The sequence below is a fragment of the Dendropsophus ebraccatus genome, chromosome 6 (assembly GCF_027789765.1).
Source record: "Dendropsophus ebraccatus isolate aDenEbr1 chromosome 6, aDenEbr1.pat, whole genome shotgun sequence".
Classification (NCBI taxonomy): Eukaryota; Metazoa; Chordata; class Amphibia; order Anura; family Hylidae; genus Dendropsophus; species Dendropsophus ebraccatus.
Window position 1 is genome coordinate 65,855,664 of NC_091459.1, and position 18,548 is coordinate 65,874,211.

The window sequence follows — 18,548 nt, forward strand, 5'->3', positions numbered from 1 at the left end:
TTTGCCAGGACGGTATCAGCAGTATATTACAGATTTTGTATATGCAGGGATGCCGGGCAGACAGGATGTGGCTGCAGCTGATAGGATGAGGGGAGTCTTATCTCAGGCCCGAGACAAGAGGGGAATCACTAAGTTCCGAGACTACAGTGCGGGGATCCAGATTATCTTCCCCCGCCCCAAGATGCAGACACTGAGCCTGTGGAGCCCTGCAGGCGAGTGCAGCCTCGGAGTGTCCTGCAGTCACCGCCTGGATCTCTCTGCCCAGGAAGCACAGAGCAGATGTCTGCAGGCCAAGGACTGGACTGCTGCTGCACCATTACGGCTCTGCCCCAACCCCCTCCTGTCACTGCCGGGACCATCCTGTCAAAAAGGGCAATTGCCGCGCAGAGCAGTGACCTGGAGCTAGAGCAGTTCTGAGGCTCCAGTCACTGTGCACTGCCACAGCTATCCCCGCTGTATGTAACTAACAGCCAGCAGCCTTCAGGAGGTAACTTACTACTGTGCTGCCACTGCTGTCCACACCAGGGCTGTGGAGGCGGTAAGCCGCAGCTCCGTCTCAGACTCCTACATTTTATCAGGAACGACTCCTTCTCCTTCATAGCTGGCCAGTCATATACCAGGGGAGTTATTTATCACACTTGCTCAGCAGCTTCTCCCAAATGTCCTACATGATCCTGGGGCAATTTCTGAGGCAATAAGGAAAGATATAAAGCAGCTTCTCCTGTGTGTGCAGTGGATGCAGCCAGTCTCCAGCCTCCATGTCCTGAACAACTCACAATTAGAGTAGAAGGAGCAGGTGGTTTTTTAAGTTTTTAACTAAATATTCACCACACACACAGAAACACTGCTAACAATGCCAGATACCTGTAATATAGAGGTCAGCCATAGTGATAAAGAGGGGGGGGGGGGGGTCACACAGTGATATAGAGGGGTCACAGATAGTGATATAGAGCGGTCAGCCATAGTGATGTAGAGGGGTCACTGTGGGTGTGGGGGCAAGCCATAGCGCGCGCGCGCGCGCACACACACACACACACACACACACACACACACACACACACACACACACCCTGCTGCAGCCATAGCATACACACACAGCCTGCTGCAGCCATAGCACACACACACACAGCCTGCTGCAGCCATAGCACACACACACAGCCTGCTGCAGCCATAGCACACACACATACACACACAGCCTGCTGCAGCCATAGAACACTGAAGAAAAACACCACAATGAGGACAGAGGTTACTGCTGCACTACTTATGGCTTCTCCTCCTATTCTATATTACACAGGATATCTCCATATTACATTGCTGCTCATATACAGTCATCCAGCATTCAGGAAGAGAACAGCACAGATCTCCCCCCACACACAATGGACTCTTCCAGCTCAGAAACAAACTACCAAATAGTGACTGACAACTTTTCCTCGACCACCCTTATGTAATAGGGCCAGTGTCCTATTAGAATGTTGCTCATAAAATGTATTGATGAGCAAAACTTATAAAATTCATATCAAAACTCAATTCAAATTGTTCTAAGATTTTTTTTTTAAAGTGTCACTGTCGTGAATTTTTTTTTTGCAGAAATCAATAGTCCAGGCGATTTTAAGAAACTTTGTAATTGGGTTTATTATCCGAAAAATGCATTTTTATCATGAAAAAGCAGTTTGAAGCTCTCCCCCCTGTCTTCATTGTTCTCCTATGGAGAGAGCTAAAGAAAAGACCAAAACAGGACAACAAAGAGTTAATCTACAAATCCCTCACGGGATATCTCCTGTGACATCACCAGTGACCTGTCTGAGCTCAGATTACAGCTGTCACCCAGCTCCGTGCCTGTAATCCTCTGTTATCTGCTTTCTGCTGCCGGCTAACTCCCTCCTTCCTCCTCCCCCCTCCCCTCTCCCTAGAGCAGACAGGGTATGTCTCCTGCAACAAGTCACAATTTTCAGATTTTTCAGAGTGGATGAAAAAGAGGAAGGAGGGGGGGACCTGGGAAAAGGCTTTTTACATGCAGATAATGGCAGATTTGGCTAATAAACCCAATTACAAAGTTTCTTAAAATCGCCTGGACTATTGATTTCTGGAAAAAAAAAAAAAAAACTACAGTGACTCTTTAAAAATATACATGTCAGAATCTGCTTGACCTTATTTTATCATATTTGTAAATTTGTGCAAAAATGTAGAAGTATCATTTGACAAATAGACAAAACAACATACAGCATTCTTCAAAGCAGTCTCTGCCTACATGACCCAGATCTTGGACCTACAACAGAGTATTTTTGCTGGGAGACCCACCCTCAACTTGCTCAGGTATCCAGGTAATTTGTGAGGCTTCTAGAAAAAAAAAATGGTGATTTGGAAAATAAAAAGAAACTGTGTCCTGTGGAAAGTTAAGGGTGGGACCTCCACTGGTAACAAACCTGCTACAAAAAGATGGACCCAGTCAGGTTACTGCAAAGTATCTCAATTAAACTCTACCTGTCATGAAAGGCCGCTGCTGGATTAGAGCAGAGTCCCTCCACTAATCTGGAAGTTTGGGTCTCCATGAATATAGAGACGCAATCGATCCAATGGGGGTTGCATGCATTTTGGACTCATTGTGTCTCCAAATCCATGGATATGCAAACTTCTGGATTAGCAGAGGAACCTCTGGTTTTGTGGCTTAACAAAATTATTCTTTTACGTTTCTCTCATAAACTTATATAACTATTAATAAAATGTAATAAAAAAAAAAAAGTTTTTATTGACGGGCTGCCGCAAGGGGCGATACAGCCCTCTGTTTCCAATGTTCCTGCATGAAGCATTAGCAATACTCAGCCTCCCCTAATGTCTACTCTAATAGACTGGCATTAGAATAGGCTTTACAACTGGGAAAGCAGCCTGTATCAGGAGCAGCAGCATAGTAAAGCTGCAGGACATACAGCAGCTGAAAAGTGGAAGACTTAAGATTTTTTTAAATAGTTAACCCTTAGTTAACTTTAAATAAGTTAACCCTTAGACGACCCAGGGCGTATAGTTACGCCATGGAAGTCTGTCCCCAGACGACCTAGGGCGTAACTGTACGCCCTGGGTGTTTCTCCCGCTATGAAGCGTGCTCCGGAGCGGAGCGCGCTTCATAGCAGGTGGGGGCCGGCTGCAATCAGCAGCCGGGATCTCACCGGTAATGACACGCTGCAGCGATCGCGCTGCCGCGTGTCATTAACTACTTAAACGCCGTGATCGCGGTGCGACCGCGGCGTTTAAGTGTAAGTGACAGGGGGAGTCCCCTGTCACTTACCGATCGGGACCTCCGCAGTGTGACTGCAGGGTCCCGATCGGTAAAACGGACTGCCGGAGGTCTCTTACCTGCCTCCGTGCGGTCCGATCGGCGATCTGCTGCACTAAGCCTGCACAGGCAGGCTCAATGAGCAGATCGCCGATAACACTGATCAATGCTATGCCTATGGCATAGCAATGATCAGTGTAAAAATCCAAGTACTGTATGTACAAGTCCCCCAAAGGGACTTCAAATGTGTAAAAAAAAAGAAGTTATAAACACTAACACACAACCCCAAAATCCCTCCCCCAATAAAAGTTGAAATCACCCCCCTTTCCCATTATACAAATAAAAGATATAAAAATTTATAAACAAATAAACATATACTATACCGTAGCGTGCGTAATTGTCCGATCTATTAAAATATAACAAGCGTCATTGTGATCGGTGAACGGCGTACACGAAAAGAGGGAAAAAAGTGCGCGGATTACCGATTTTATGTTACATTATATATAAAAAAAAAATACAAAGTGATCAGAACGTCCGATCTTCACAAATATGGTATTAATAAAAACTAGAGATCATGGCGGAAAAAAATGACACCCCATACAGCCTCGTAGGTGAAAAAATAAAACCGTTATAAGCGTCACAAATATATAACATTAGAGAATCTGTGTAACCTGCATATGGTTGTGTTCGGACTGACCTACAGAATAATTGTATCATGTCGCTTTTACCATATAGTGCATTACGTAGACACAGGAACCCCCCAAACGTTACCATATTGCATTCTTTTTTGCGATTTCACCAATTTATATCTTCATAAATAATATATTTGGAATTCCATCATACATGTTATGGTAAAATGAATGATGCCATTACACAGTACAACTATTCCTGTAACAAATAAGCCCTTACATGGCTTGTAGATAGAAAACTGAGAGTGCTAGAGCTCTTAGAAGGGGAGGAGGGAAAAACGGAAACACTAAGATCAAAATCTGTGCGGTCCACTGGGTCATTTTGGGCCTGGTCCTCAAAGGGTTAAAAACATTTTTTTTTTCTTCCAGAGTACCCCTTTAAACGTCAGCATAAATGTAGTAACAGATTCCCTTTAATAAACAATGTGAAGTGCTGTGGAATAAGTTGATGCTATATAAATAAAAGAATAGTTATTTGGCTTTTTTTTTTACATTTTACTTTTTTCTATTATTATTTCTATTATTGTTTAGTTTGCCCTTAGGGGCACTTGAGCATGATCATGATCACTAGTATAGTACACAGCAGTACTGTATACTATACCTCTCAGTATTTGGAAATGTTTTTTCCTGCCTTTTTTTTTTTCTTGACTGTAATTTTTAAAATGAAGGCCGTCATTTTGAGTCCAAAATAACAACTGTTATTTTGTGGTTTGGCTGCCTGTCAATGCAATAGTAGCTTTTGGTATATTATTCTACTTTAGGGGGACTGATTGCCCTTTGGGTGTCTTTAATTTAAAAGTCCATTACATTTAAACGTAATGGCTAGAGATGAGCGAGTAGTGAAATACTCAGAAGCTCGAAATTAGATCCGAATGGATTGCGATGTTCAACTATTTCATTGAATATCAAACCCCATTAAAGGGGAACTCCGGATAATAAAAACTTTGTTTTCTAATAAAAGTACAATAAAAGTTAAATATATGTATCTATACAATGTATTACCGTATCTGTACGGTTCTGCCACACTGGTAGCTGATAGAAATCCAGGAAAAGAAAAAAATGCCTCTGTGCAAATCCACATTGTCTCCTGCTCCTTCTGCTATCCCCCCATAGGAGACAGATATTCCATGCCTCTGTCTCACATTGTGTGTGTTTGCTGAGATCAGGCTGATGATGCAGACAGGGGGCAGGGAGTAAAGTCCAGGAGGCTTGGCTGGATCCCCCAATCCCCCGGTGATTCACCGTGTCTGACCGGCCAGAAGCAGCTGCAGCACTGATTTCTCTAATTGCAGTACTGCAGCGTATTCACAAAAATAATGCAGTAACACAAATAAATGATGCTAACCGGCAGAGAGGATCAGAGCCTTATTGTGATAAAAGATGCTTGATCATAATATGAGCATGGAAATGAAAAGAAAAAAAAATTCTAAAAGTTCTTTACTTTATTCCAATATCAGCGTTACAGGTAGAGAATACAGCATGCTGTGTAGAGTTACAGGTAGTAACTGTGTGCTGCGCTGGGACCACAATGAAATCATAAATTACTGCAAATAATTCAGTAACAGAATGAAACTGCAATGTGTGAACACAGCCTAGATGTTCTGCAACAGCTTTGGGCGGGGAATAGGCAGGGTGGAGGACTGAAGAAAAGCATTGCATTCTGGAACCTGTAGTACTGTGTACAACTGATAAACCAGGAAGTGCAGAAACACAGAACAAAAACCCCCAAAACAAATGGATTTTTGGTAGTTTCAAAAAAATGGAATAGATAGGCAAGTAATGCTTTATGCTTCTGCAGTCTTTAATTTTTTTAACCTCTACCTGGAGTTCCCCTTTAAAGTCTATGGGAAACATGCCTGGGTGCATCAAACAAGACGAAGTCGAAGTATTACGCCACTAGCACTGCCTTTCAACAATACACTCCAAACACAATATAAGGCCAAGTTCACATCTCGTTTTCGGCCCCATGTCGAGCAACACGTCGGGAATCAATGAAAAAAGGATGCTGACATGCATCCCAGCGTGCGCCCAATGGCCACATTCACTTAAATGAGTAGGACGGGTCATTTTGTGACTACGTTCTGCTCATTTGCCAGATGTATACTGCTTTTGTGCAGGACTCAAAAGCATGGAAGACAACGCTCCACTCCTCTAATGGGATAAGAGAGGAAACGTTATTTTTATACCGGGGGTTGAGAATTTCAAAGATCCAGTATCTTTTGCTCTCCATTATGCGGACAACGCATTTGTCCCAGGAAAAGCAGCCCAACATGAAGTCAGCCATGTGTGTCAGACTCTGAATAGGCATGACTTCGCTGCCGCCACTGGTAGGATGACTCTCCATCTCCCCATCTGCGCTGAAACAATGGAACAGACCCAACTAGAGCGATACCCTCTCCAGTATAGCGGACAGCCTCTTCCTCCTGCAATTGCTGCTAAGAAGCGGAGACTAGTGTGCTCTGAGTATCAAGCTCCATTATGCCTCTGCGGAAGCTGAGTGGGAGGCACACAGGGGTTTTGAAGCAGGTACTCCATCAACACTTTATGCTGCTCACAAATCCTGGACAATATATACTACGTTGAATTCCAGCACATGCTCATGTCACACAACAGCCGGCGAGCTGGCAAATGTATGTGCAGCAGTGTTTTTTTTTGGCTAGCAGCGGTTACAGTTGATTTACAAAAGTGGGTGCACAAGCCCGCACTTTCAACAATAGCTCTGGCAGATTCTGTGTATTTTTAAAAAGTGTTGTACACCAAATAAAAACATGGGCCAGGCATGGTACGTGTGGGAGTTCACCAAGTTCCAGAACATTATCACACACGACCATGCCTGGTCCTAGCTGCAGAGGAGAGAGACACATTTCAGTCTGCTGCATTATGGCATGTAGCACCTCTGAGGCACTGTGCTTCAGCATTACCTGTTGATATCTCCCTACGTCAGTGCTGCAGCACTTCCAGCTACTGGCTGAGGGCAATGCTAAGGTGGATGAGGAGGAGATTGTCTATCAAAAAGGTTTGCGGAAACCCTGACAGAAGTAGAACAGTGGTAGCAGGTAGGCCGTCCAAGGAGATGTAGCGTTCCTGGCCACAAGTGCTTGTCCACTTTGCACTAACCGCGTAACTCAGGGCCCATCCAATGTTACAGGACATGGGGATGGCACAGCAGGAAAAGTACTGACAGCAAGGGATGGAATAGCGAGGTACGGCGGCTGCCATCAAGTTGCAGAAGGCTTGCATTTCAACAAGCCTAAGCAGCAACATCTCCAGGGCCAGCAGTTTGGAGAAGTGGCAGTTTAAAGTGACACTGTCACCCCCTATTTTGACTGCTCTCAACAGGTGTAAAGGGTAGATGTTACAGCTTTAATTACTTATTTTATATCACACCTCATGGTGCTTGTTCTGGTAAAGAGTCATTTTTATCACGTGGATTGTTATATGTGGGCGGGGCCCCGAGGTAAGTAATGCTATATGCTTCTGCAGAAGTTTCATTTTTTCCCCCTCTACCTGGAGTTCCCCTTTAATGACCTTTGTTGCCCTGCTCCGCACCAGCTCCAGTTCATCCATGTCCTTCTTTGACACTAGTGCCCAAAACTGTACACAGTATTCCATGTGTGGTCTAACCAGTGATTTATAAGGATGCGTTCACACCAACAGGATCTGTAGCAGATTTGATGGCCCAGATTTGATTTGCTTTGAAACTTCAAATCTGCGCCATCAAATCTGCTGCAGATCCTGTATGTGTGAACACACCCTAAGGGAGCCTTCACACACACCGGATTTCATGCTGAGGATTTGCAGCGAAATCCACTGCGAATCCTGTGTCAGTGCATCCCTATGAGAATACATACTCACAATGGGATTGATATCCCGCTGCGTGTATGTAGGTTAACCGCCTGACGGCCAGGGCATATGTATTCTCATAGGGATGCACTGACACTGGATCCGCAGGGGATTTCTCTGCACTGCGTGTGTAAAGGCACCCTAAAGGGGAAAAAATATGTTGTCATTTTTAGCATCTATCCCTCTTTTGATGACTCCCATTATTTTATTAGCCTTGGCAGCTGCTGCCTGGCACTGATCACTAAAGTTGAGTTTACTGTCCACCAATACCCCCAGGTCCTTTATGGAAGCAGTTCTAACCAGTGTTTTATTATTTACTTGTACTTATTAATTATACAGTCCAAATGTATAACTCTACAATTATCCACATTAAACTTAAAGGACACCTGTCACCCCCCGTGCCGGGGTGACAGGCTCCCGACCCCCTGTTAGATCCCCCTATACTTAAAGCGTAAATGTCATGTTTTTTTTTTTTATTGCAGAAATCAGTAGTATAAGCGATTTTAAGAAACTCTGTAATAGGTTTCATCAGCCAAAAAAAGCCTCCTTCTGTACTCAAGAAGCAATCTCCCAGCCTCCCCCCCTGACTTCTTATCTGAAAGTTCAAACAACCGGCACTCCGTTAACTTTTGCGGCGCGGTGCTCGTGGCAATAAAGTCACAGAGTAATGGAATAAATCCAGGCACTCGCTAGTGTAAATTGCTTCAGTGGATGTTTATTACATCAACGCTGCACGCGTATCGACCATACTGGTCTTTATCAACAGCATGCTTCACAGTGATACAACGAACATTTAAATACACGTAGTCTGGCGCCAAACTGTGACGTCATAGGTATCATAGTAACCAAAACAAACATAAACAACAAGCACATGTAGTGAAATTATCAATGAATGGAGTATCAACACATAGTAATTGGAGTATCAACAAAAAACATATATGGTCTCACGTCTCTAGAATTCATTAATCATGTGGACCGCCTTGTAGCTGAGAAAGAAAAGAGAAACAACAAATGTCAAAGTAAGGCAAATTAATGTAAATGACTAATCTCAATCTCTATTGAGACCAAGAGGTTCGAGAGTGCGCAATGTGTGGATCCAGTACGCCTCACGTTTTCTCAACAACTGTTTAATATCGGTATAATTGTCGGTATACCTCCCTGACATACATATCAATGTCCATCACGACAATAGATCCCCCCTTGTCCGCAGGTTTAACAATACAGTTTTTCTCCTACAGGAGTGAGTCAAGAGCTTCAAACTCGTCCCTGGAGAAATTCCCTTGTACGTGGTGCATACCCCTCTCATAGTTTCTTCTGAACTTATCCGCTTTAGATTGAACTAATTTGACAAAGGTCTCTGTAGCGTGATCAGTTTTAGGAGGGTTGTATGCACTACGGTTCCTAAGTCCCAAGTCACTTAAATGCAATAGTTCAGAACTAGCATCAGCTTGGGTTAAGGGATCCTTATCCATTTTTATATCACTGCCAAGGGTAAATTAAAACTTTTTGAGACCACCCTGCCATCCGGATTAATGATGAGTATTACCTCTTCATCAACATTTGACAAATAATGTCCGGCTGACAGTTTGTTATTTTGCCTGCATTTATCACTTGGGTTGTTATGTATCGGACTCTATATGCTATGGCAAATTTCATCTGTATTTCGCACTAGTTTATGTGACATCTGATATCTTGAAAAAGTGGGATTTGATTACCGTGTCTAAACCCCGTCTAAATATAATCTAAACTGGCAATCATTTGTCTGAATAACCCGCATCTCTCTCTGACTCCCCAATTTATCTCTTGGTGGAAGGCTATATCTGTCACTAGCTTGATTAGTCAGCCTAGGGACCATCAGTGAGACAGTTAGCCACATTATATAGCGGTAGAACGAGGAGAATTAGGGTTAGGATCGGGTGCGGGGGGCGTCCTTCTAAGGACGTTAACTCCGCCTAGGGCAGGTTAGAATAGTACATCAGATACAGGGCTAATTAGGCACACCCCATCTAGATGCCCTACACGCCCCCTACTTACCTACCCTGAGCCATCATTTATCACGCCACCAGTAGGAGTAAGGGACCGCCATCCATAGTGTCCCCTGTCTCTTTGTCTGTGTATACAGGGTCGTGGTGGAGTAAGTCCAGCCTACAAGCTGGCATGATGTCACATGTCACAGTTGGATAATATGATTGTGACAGTATGTATATACCGTTGCGCATTTTTTCCTTTTTAATTTGATTATTTGATTTATTTTGGTGCTGGTTAGTGTTTATAGTTGCATTAATTAGGTGAACAATTTTATTGAAGATACATTAAATGTTAAGTTTTAATTTACCCTTGGCAGTGATATACATTTGGAATTGAGGGTATTATATATCACAGGTGGCAGTGAAATCCTTATCCATTTTGCCAAAGAAAGTCTTAAAGGACAACTCCGGCGGGACCCCCCGAAAAAAAACAAAAACACAGACACACACAGACACCATACTCACCATCCCTCCGGTGACAATCGCCACTCCATTCGCCCGCCGTCCGCCTCACCGTCACCTGCCTCCGCCGTCCAGCGATGTCTCCTTCTTCCGGGTCCATGAGAGAGAAAAGGCTGCCAGCACGCTTGCGCACCGGCAGCCTTTTCATTGGCTGGAGCGCATCACATGGCTTCCAGCAAGCTCAGCCAATCAGGGCTGAGCAAGCTGGAAGCCATGTGATGCGCTCCAGCCAATGAAAAGGCTGCTGGTGCGCATGTGCACCAGCAGCCTTTTCTCTCCCATTCACTCTCAATGAAGACGCCGAGGAGGAAGAAGACCCGGACCGCCCCCAGCTCTGACATCACCCGACACCAGAGAAGAGGACCGCGACGACCGTAATAGGTAATGTATATATTCTTTAACTTCCGGGGTGGGGGGTCGGGGGTCGGAAAGTGGGGGAAGGGGGCCAGACCGGGTATTTAACCACATTACAAAGTTATATAACTTTGTAATGTGTGTTAAATAAGGCAAAAAAATTTTTCGCCGGAGTTGTCCTTTAAGTCTTATGTTACAAAACAACCGGGATAGATCAACGTCCATTGAAAAGGTGTCAAAACGTTCAATGGGGCTAAATGACAGCCCCTTCTCAAGGACCCTAATCTGGGCCGGTGACAATGCAACGGAAGAAATATTGATGACCAATGACTGGTTCATACCTGAGACCGGGTCATCGCTCCGTTGGAGGTTCCTCGGATGCTTCCGCCCCCCTCTGCGGGTCTTTCGGGTGGTTGGCGTGGACGTCCTCTCTGAAAAGGGCGCTGGGGATACTGTCGTTCGTTCGCCTCTTCTCCTGGAAAAACCTCGAGCACGAAAGGATGGATCTTGCCATCTGTACACGCGATGGTTGTTGTAGTCCTCTAGATCACGTAGATATTTGTTTCTCTTCTTGGTTTCAATGTCCTTGCGGAACGTTGTCAAATGAGAATCAACAGTCTCTTTTAATTTGGTAAATTCTTCTGAGTTCAAGGAGTCTTGTAGTTGCGTTTCTGTTGCGTTAATTTGTTCACGAATAGTTGCAACTTCTTTTTGAATCCTTGCAATCGTCAGGGTCATATCTTTTGCACATTTGTTGACTATCTTCTCGAAATCAGCACAGTATTCAGTATCATCCGTAAAGAAAGTGGGTCTGAGATTAACCCTTTAAGGACGTGGCCCATTTTCGTTTTTACGTTTTCGGTTTTTCCTCCTTGTGTTTAAAAGGTCATAGCACTTGCATTTTTCCACCTAGAAACCCACATGACCCCTTATTTTTTGCGTCACTAATTGTACTTTGCAATTACAGGCTGAATTTTTGCATAAAGTACACTGCGAAACCAGAAAAAAATTCAAAGTGTGGTGAAATTGAAAAAAAAAACGCATTTCTTTTATTTGGGGGAAATGTGTTTTTACGCCATTCGCCCTGGGGTAAAACTGACTTGTTATGCATGTTCCTCAAGTTGTTACGATTAAAACGATATATAACATGTATAACTTATATTGTATCTGATGGCCTGTAAAAAATTCAAACCGTTGTTAACCAATATACGTTCCTTAAAATCGCTCCATTCCCAGGCTTATAGCGCTTTTATCCTTTGGTCTATGGGGCTGTGCGAGGTGTCATTTTTTGCGCCATGATGTGATCTTTCTATCGGTACCTTGATTGCCCATATACGTCTTTTTGATCGCTTTTTATTACATTTTTTCTGGATTTGATGCGACCAAAAATGCGCAATTTTGCACTTTAGGATTTTTTTGCGCTGACGCCGTTTACCGTACGAGATCAGGAATGTGATTAATTAATAGTTCGGGCGATTACGCACGCGGCGATACCAAACATGTTTATTTATTTATTTGTTTACTTTTATTTAAAACCTGGGAAAAGGAGGGTGATTCAGACTTTTATTAGGGGAGGGGGCTTTTTACTATTAACAACACTTTATTTATTTTTTTTACACATATACTAGAAGCCCCCCTGGGGGACTTCTAGTATATACACTGTGATCTCTCATTGAGATCTCTGCAGCATAGATATGCTGCAGAGATCCATGAGATCGGCACTCGTTTGCTTTCGGCTGCTGCAGCCGAAAACGAACGAGTGCCGAGCCGAGGACGGCGCCATCTTGGACGCGTCCCCGGCCGGCATCAGTAACGGAGATCGCTCCTCCGGGACAAGGTCCCGGAGGAGCGATCTCCCCCACTAGACCCCAGGGAAACGTTGCCTCCGGTAATCGGAGGCAGCTGTCAACTTTGACAGCTGCCTCCGATTAGCTAATTAGCGGGCACGGCGACAGTGCAAGTGCGGACATATGACGTACCAGTACGTCATATGTCCTTAAGAGGTTAACTCTCAATCCGCGCGGTATTTTGTTTCCTCGCACGTATTCTGCCAATGTTGCAGCATGCAGTTCATAGCCCACTAGCTTCTTAGAATCTAGTGTCCATGAACACCTGGGGAATAGTGACCACAATATAGTGACTTTTAGCTTAAAGTGTAGAAAAGAAAAACATGTTGGGAGGGCAAAAACTCTTAATTTTAAAAGGGCCAATTTTCCTGGGTTAAGGGCTGAACTTAAGGGCATAGACTGGGAGTGGCTGCTGTTGCATACTGATACAGCTAATAAATGGGAAATCTTCAAATCCACATTAAATAACTGTACTGCCAAATATATTCCTATGGGTAACAAATATAAACGGTTAAAATCAAATCCCACATGGCTTACAACCGAGGTTAGAAGGGCTATAAATGAGAAAAAAGGGGCATTCAAAAAATACAAATCAGAGGGGTCAGCTGTAGTCTTTAAACATTACAAAGAAGTCAACAAAACCTGTAAAAATGTAATAAAAGCAGCAAAAATTCACAATGAAAGGCAGGTAGCTATAGATAGCAAAAGAAACCCCCAAAAATTCTTCAAATATATTAATGCAAAAAAACCAAGGTCAGAGCATGTAGGACCCCTAAATAATGGTGACGGGAAGTTAATAACTGGGGATCAGGAGAAAGCTGAGTTACTTAATGGCTTCTTCAGTTCTGTATATACAAAAGAGGATGGAACTGTGGTGGGTGGGGCCAGTACTGAGGAGGGTGGGGCCAGTGCTGCTAACACATGTAATGTACTGAACTGGTTTACTATAGATATGGTCCAAGATAAATTAAATAAACTCAATGTAGCCAAAGCTCCAGGGCCTGATGGATTACACCCCAGAGTTCTTAGGGAACTCAGTTCTGTAATTTCTCTACCCTTGTATAAAATATTAATTGATTCTTTGCTTACTGGTATTGTGCCGATGGACTGGCGTAAGGCAAATGTAGTGCCGATTTTCAAAAAGGGCTCTCGAACTTCCCCAGGTAACTACAGACCTGTAAGCTTAACGTCCATTGTGGGGAAACTATTTGAGGGGCTTATAAGGGACTACATCCAGGAATATGTAGTGGCTAATAGTATTATAAGTGATAACCAGCATGGTTTTACTAAGGACAGAAGCTGTCAAACCAACCTGATATGTTTCTACGAAGAGGTGAGTAGAAGCCTGGATGGGGGCGCAGCTGTGGATATCGTGTACCTGGATTTTGCTAAAGCGTTTGACACAGTTCCTCATGGACGTCTGATGGGTAAGTTAAAGCCTATCGGTTTGGAAAGTTTAATGTGTAACTGGATTGAAAACTGGCTTAATAATCGTACCCAGAGTGTGGTGGTCAATGATATCTACTCCGAATGGTGCCCGGTAATAAGTGGTGTACCCCAAGGGTCAGTACTGGGCCCTCTTCTGTTTAACGTGTTTATTAATGATATTGAGAATGGAATTAACAGCAATGTTTCTATCTTTGCAGATGACACCAAGCTTTGCAGTACAGTACAGTCTATGGAGGATGTGCAGATATTACAGGATGACTTAGACACACTGATTATTTGGGCGTCCACTTGGCAAATGAGGTTCAATGTGGATAAATGTAAAGTTATGCACCTAGGTACTAATAACCCGCATGCATCATATGTCCTAGGGGGAGTTACTCTGAGAGAGTCGCTGATGGAGAAGGATCTGGGTGTACTTGTAGATAATAGACTACAGAACAGCACACAATGTCAGGCAGCTGCTTCTAAGGCCAGCAGGATATTGTCATGCATTAAAACAGGCATGGACTCGCGGGACAGGGATATAATATTACCGCTCTATAAAGCTTTGGTGCAGCCTCATCTGGAGTATGCTGTCCAGTTTTGGAACCAGATTCATAAAAAGGATGTTCTAGAGCTGGAGAGGGTACAAAGACGGGCAACTAAACTAATAAGGGGAATGGAACATCTTAGTTATGAGGAGAGATTAAAAGAATTACATTTGTTTAGTCTGGAGAAGAGACGTTTAAAGGGAGTTATGATTAATTTATTTAAATATATAAATGGCCTCTACAAGAAATATGGGGAAAAGATGTTCCAGGTTAAACCCCCTCAAAGGACAAGGGGGCACTGCCTCCGCCTGGAGAAAAAAAGGTTCAATCTCCGGAGGCGACAAGCCTTCTTTACCATGAGAACTGTGAATCTGTGGAACAGTCTACCACAGGATCTGGTCACAGCAAAAACAGTAGAGGGCTTCAAAACCGGCCTAGACAAGTTCTTAGACCAAAATAATATAAATGCTTATGTATAGAACCTATCACCCCTCCCCCTTCCCTGTATCCATCCCCTCCTTGGTTGAACTTGATGGACATGTGTCTTTTTTCAACCGTATTAACTATGTAACTATATGTAATCCCGTTCATATGTGCGTTTCTTAAATTCGCTTGGTGGAATCCTCAGGAACTCCGCTGGAGTAGTAACCTGGTCTACCACTCGTGTGATCTCCTCATCACTGAACGCCAATGTCGTGTTCGTAGAGGTAGTCATCTGAAGCAATTTACACTAGCGAGTGCCTGGATTTATTCCATTACTCTGTGACTTCTTATCTGTGCATTATCAGACAAACACGTCTTCATTACAGAGAAGCCAGTGAAGACGGGCTCTGCTCTCTACATTGTAAGGGTACAAACCCACTTGACGTATTTGCTGCGTGAATCAGTCTTAAAAATAAGCAGGCAAAACGCAGGTTGGCTTTATACGATTGTTCTGCGTTAAAATACACAATTGCGTATTTTTGAAGCGTGAAGCTTGTTGTTAGCAAAGCATCAGTTGTTAACAACCTGTGCGAAAAACGCATGTAGCTTCATGCTTCAAAAATACGCAATTGTGTATTTTAACACAGAGCAATTGTATAAAGCTAACTTGCGTTTTGCCTGCTTATTTTAAAGACTGATTCACGCAGCAAATACGTCAAGTGGGTTTGTACCCTTAGCCTATGAAGGGGGGAGGGGCTGAGGGAGATGAGGGAGCAGGAAGAGGTGACATGAAGGTCAGCTGTTTGTAGACTCTCTGGGCACCTAAAATGCTAAATTCAGGTGTCAGAAAGGTCAGTGCTTATCTATGAACTTACTGAGAGAAGATTGCAGGGTGTTGTGCTGTGCAGAAATCCTCCGTGCTCAGTCACTCCTAACAGCCCCTCCCCTCTCCATAGCCACATAATGGACACAGAAATCCTGCTTCATTTGATGTGAGGGGGGAGGCTGGGAGATTGCTTTTTCACTACAGAAGGAAACTCTTTTAGTACATAAAACCTATTACAGAGTTTCTTAAAATCGCTTGAACTGTTGATATCTAATGTTTTCAGAAAAATGACCCTGAAATGACAGTTACGCTTTAACCCTTTAAGGACATGGCCCATTTTCGTTTTTACGTTTTCGGTTTTTCCTCCTTGTGTTTAAAAGGTCATAGCACTTGCATTTTTCCACCTAGAAACCCACATGAGCCCTTATTTTTTGCGTCACTAATTGTACTTTGCAATTACAGGCTGAATTTTTGCATAAAGTACACTGCGAAACCAGAAAAAAATTCAAAGTGTGGTGAAATTGAAAAAAAAACGCATTTCTTTTATTTGGGGGAAATGTGTTTTTACGCCATTCGCCCTGGGGTAAAACTGACTTGTTATGCATGTTCCTCAAGTCGTTACGATTAAAACGATATATAACATGTATAGCTTATATTGTATCTGATGGCCTGTAAAAATTCAAACCGTTGTTAACCAATATACGTTCCTTAAAATTGCTCCATTCCCAGGCTTATAGCGCTTTTATCCTTTGGTCTATGGGGCTGTGCGAGGTGTCATTTTTTGCGCCATGATGTGATCTTTCTATCGGTACCTTGATTGCGCATATACGACTTTTTGATCGCTTTATATTACATTTTTTCTGGATTTGATGCGACCAAAAATGCGCAATTTTGCACTTTGGGATTTTTTTGCGCTGACGCCGTTTACCGTACGAGATCAGGAATGTGATTAGTTAATAGTTCGGGCGATTACGCACGCGGCGATAGCAAACATGTTTATTTATTTATTTATTTGTTTACTTTTATTTAAAACCTGGGAAAAGGGGGGTGATTCAGACTTTTATTACTATTAACAACACTTTTTTTTTTTTTTTTTTACACATATACTAGAAGCCCCCCTGGGGGACTTCTAGTATATACACTTGGATCTCTCATTGAGATCTCTGCAGCATAGATATGCTGCAGAGATCCATGAGATCGGCACTCGTTTGCTTTCGGCTGCTGCAGCCGAAAACGAACGAGTGCCGAGCCGAGGACGGCGCCATCTTGGACGCGTCCCCGGCCGGCATCAGTAACGGAGATCGCTCCTCCGGGACAAGGTCCCGGAGGAGCGATCTCCCCCACTAGACCCCAGGGAAACGTTGCCTCCGGTAATCGGAGGCAGCTGTCAACTTTGACAGCTGTCTCCTATTAGCTAATTAGCGGGCACGGCGATCAGACCGTGCCCGCTAATAGCAGCGGTCCCGGGCTACTCGCGGCACCCGGGATCGCGGCACTTCAAAGCGGGGCCGCCGCGCGGCCCCGCTTTTAAGTGCAAGTGAGGACATATGACGTACGCATACGTCCTATGTCCTTAAGAGGTTAAGTGATCCCGCCGGGTCCCGGAGATATCAGCTCCCGAAGCCCGGCGCGCACGCTGACAGCAGAGTCAGATGCCCATAGAGAATTAATGGGGAGTCCGATGCTCCGTCATTCTCTATGGGCATCGGACTCATCTTTCAGCACGCGCGCCGGGCTTCGGGAGCTGATATCTCTGGGACCCGGCTGGCTCAGGAAGCGGGACCCGTCGGGATCACGTAAGTATAGGAGGATCTAACAAGGGGTCGCGAGCCTGTCACCCCGGCACGGGGGGTGACAGGTCCTCTTTAATTTGCCATTTCTATGCCCAAGCCTCCAGCTTCTCCAGAGAAGCCTAGGCAGAGAATGGCAAAAGTTGAATTTAAAGCTGGCAAGGCTCTGGCATCATACAGCAGTATTACTGTAGCAAACACTTTGTATCTCAAGCTGGCATGGCACACACCTTGTATATGAAGTTGGCATGGCTCTGAGCCCCGGCAGTATTGGGCACCCACCTTGTACTTGAAGCTGGCCCCCTGTAGCAGGTCCCTGAGCACAGTCTTCCCGATCTCCTTGCTGGGCTTGTCCGCCACAAAGTGCAGGCTCAGCACCTCGCTGCTCTCGAACTTGCCGTACTTGAGCAGGGAGCGCAGCGCCACCTGGAACTTGTCCCTGAGGCCGGGACTCCTGTCCACCTTGGTGAACATCATGAGCAGGTGGTAATCCTGCACCCCCCGGCTCTCCAGGTTCTTGCTCTTCCCCTCACTCAGCTTCAGCTCTGAGGAGGAAGGAGGCAGCAGGTCTATGTCTGGGGCTGCGCTGTGCACCGCGCTGCTCGCCTTCATCCTCCGTGTGGTGCTGGAGAAATTCTCCTTCCCAGACCCCAGGTAATAGAAAGCAAACACCGCCAGGGCAGCGAGCAGCAGCAGGACGGCTTGGTAGGACCTCATGGTGGCGAGCCTACCGGTCAGCCACACGTTACACATTACACCCCCTGCAAAGATCCTCACACAACAACATTGCCGTGCAACAGGGGGAAGCCATGCTGGCTGTGCTAGAAGATCACATGATAGAAAACTGTACCTTCCAATCAGCTCAGAGCCCGCCTCTTTCTTTCCGTATCCTGACGCTTTGATTGGCTGATGCTTGAAGCGACTGCGGTGACAGGATCTTGATGAGGTTGAGGCTACAGTTTGGCGCTTCTTCCGCAGGCATGGAGCAGACAGTCTTCAGTCACACACAGTGGTTCTGTGGACGGTATTACTGTGTGGGA

At 44.5% G+C, this 18,548-nt stretch overlaps 1 protein-coding gene across 1 annotated transcript in view; it reads right to left on the reverse strand.

Moving 5' to 3' along the window:
- XXYLT1 (xyloside xylosyltransferase 1) overlaps nucleotides 1–18,332 on the reverse strand; it is a 323,007-nt gene extending 304,675 nt beyond the window's left edge. The window contains exon 1 of the mRNA XM_069973790.1: nucleotides 17,791–18,332. Coding sequence (XP_069829891.1) covers nucleotides 17,791–18,261 — 471 coding nt within the window. The 5' untranslated portion in view covers nucleotides 18,262–18,332. The remainder of the gene's footprint in view (nucleotides 1–17,790) is intronic.
- Nucleotides 18,333–18,548: the final 216 nt, after the last annotated feature.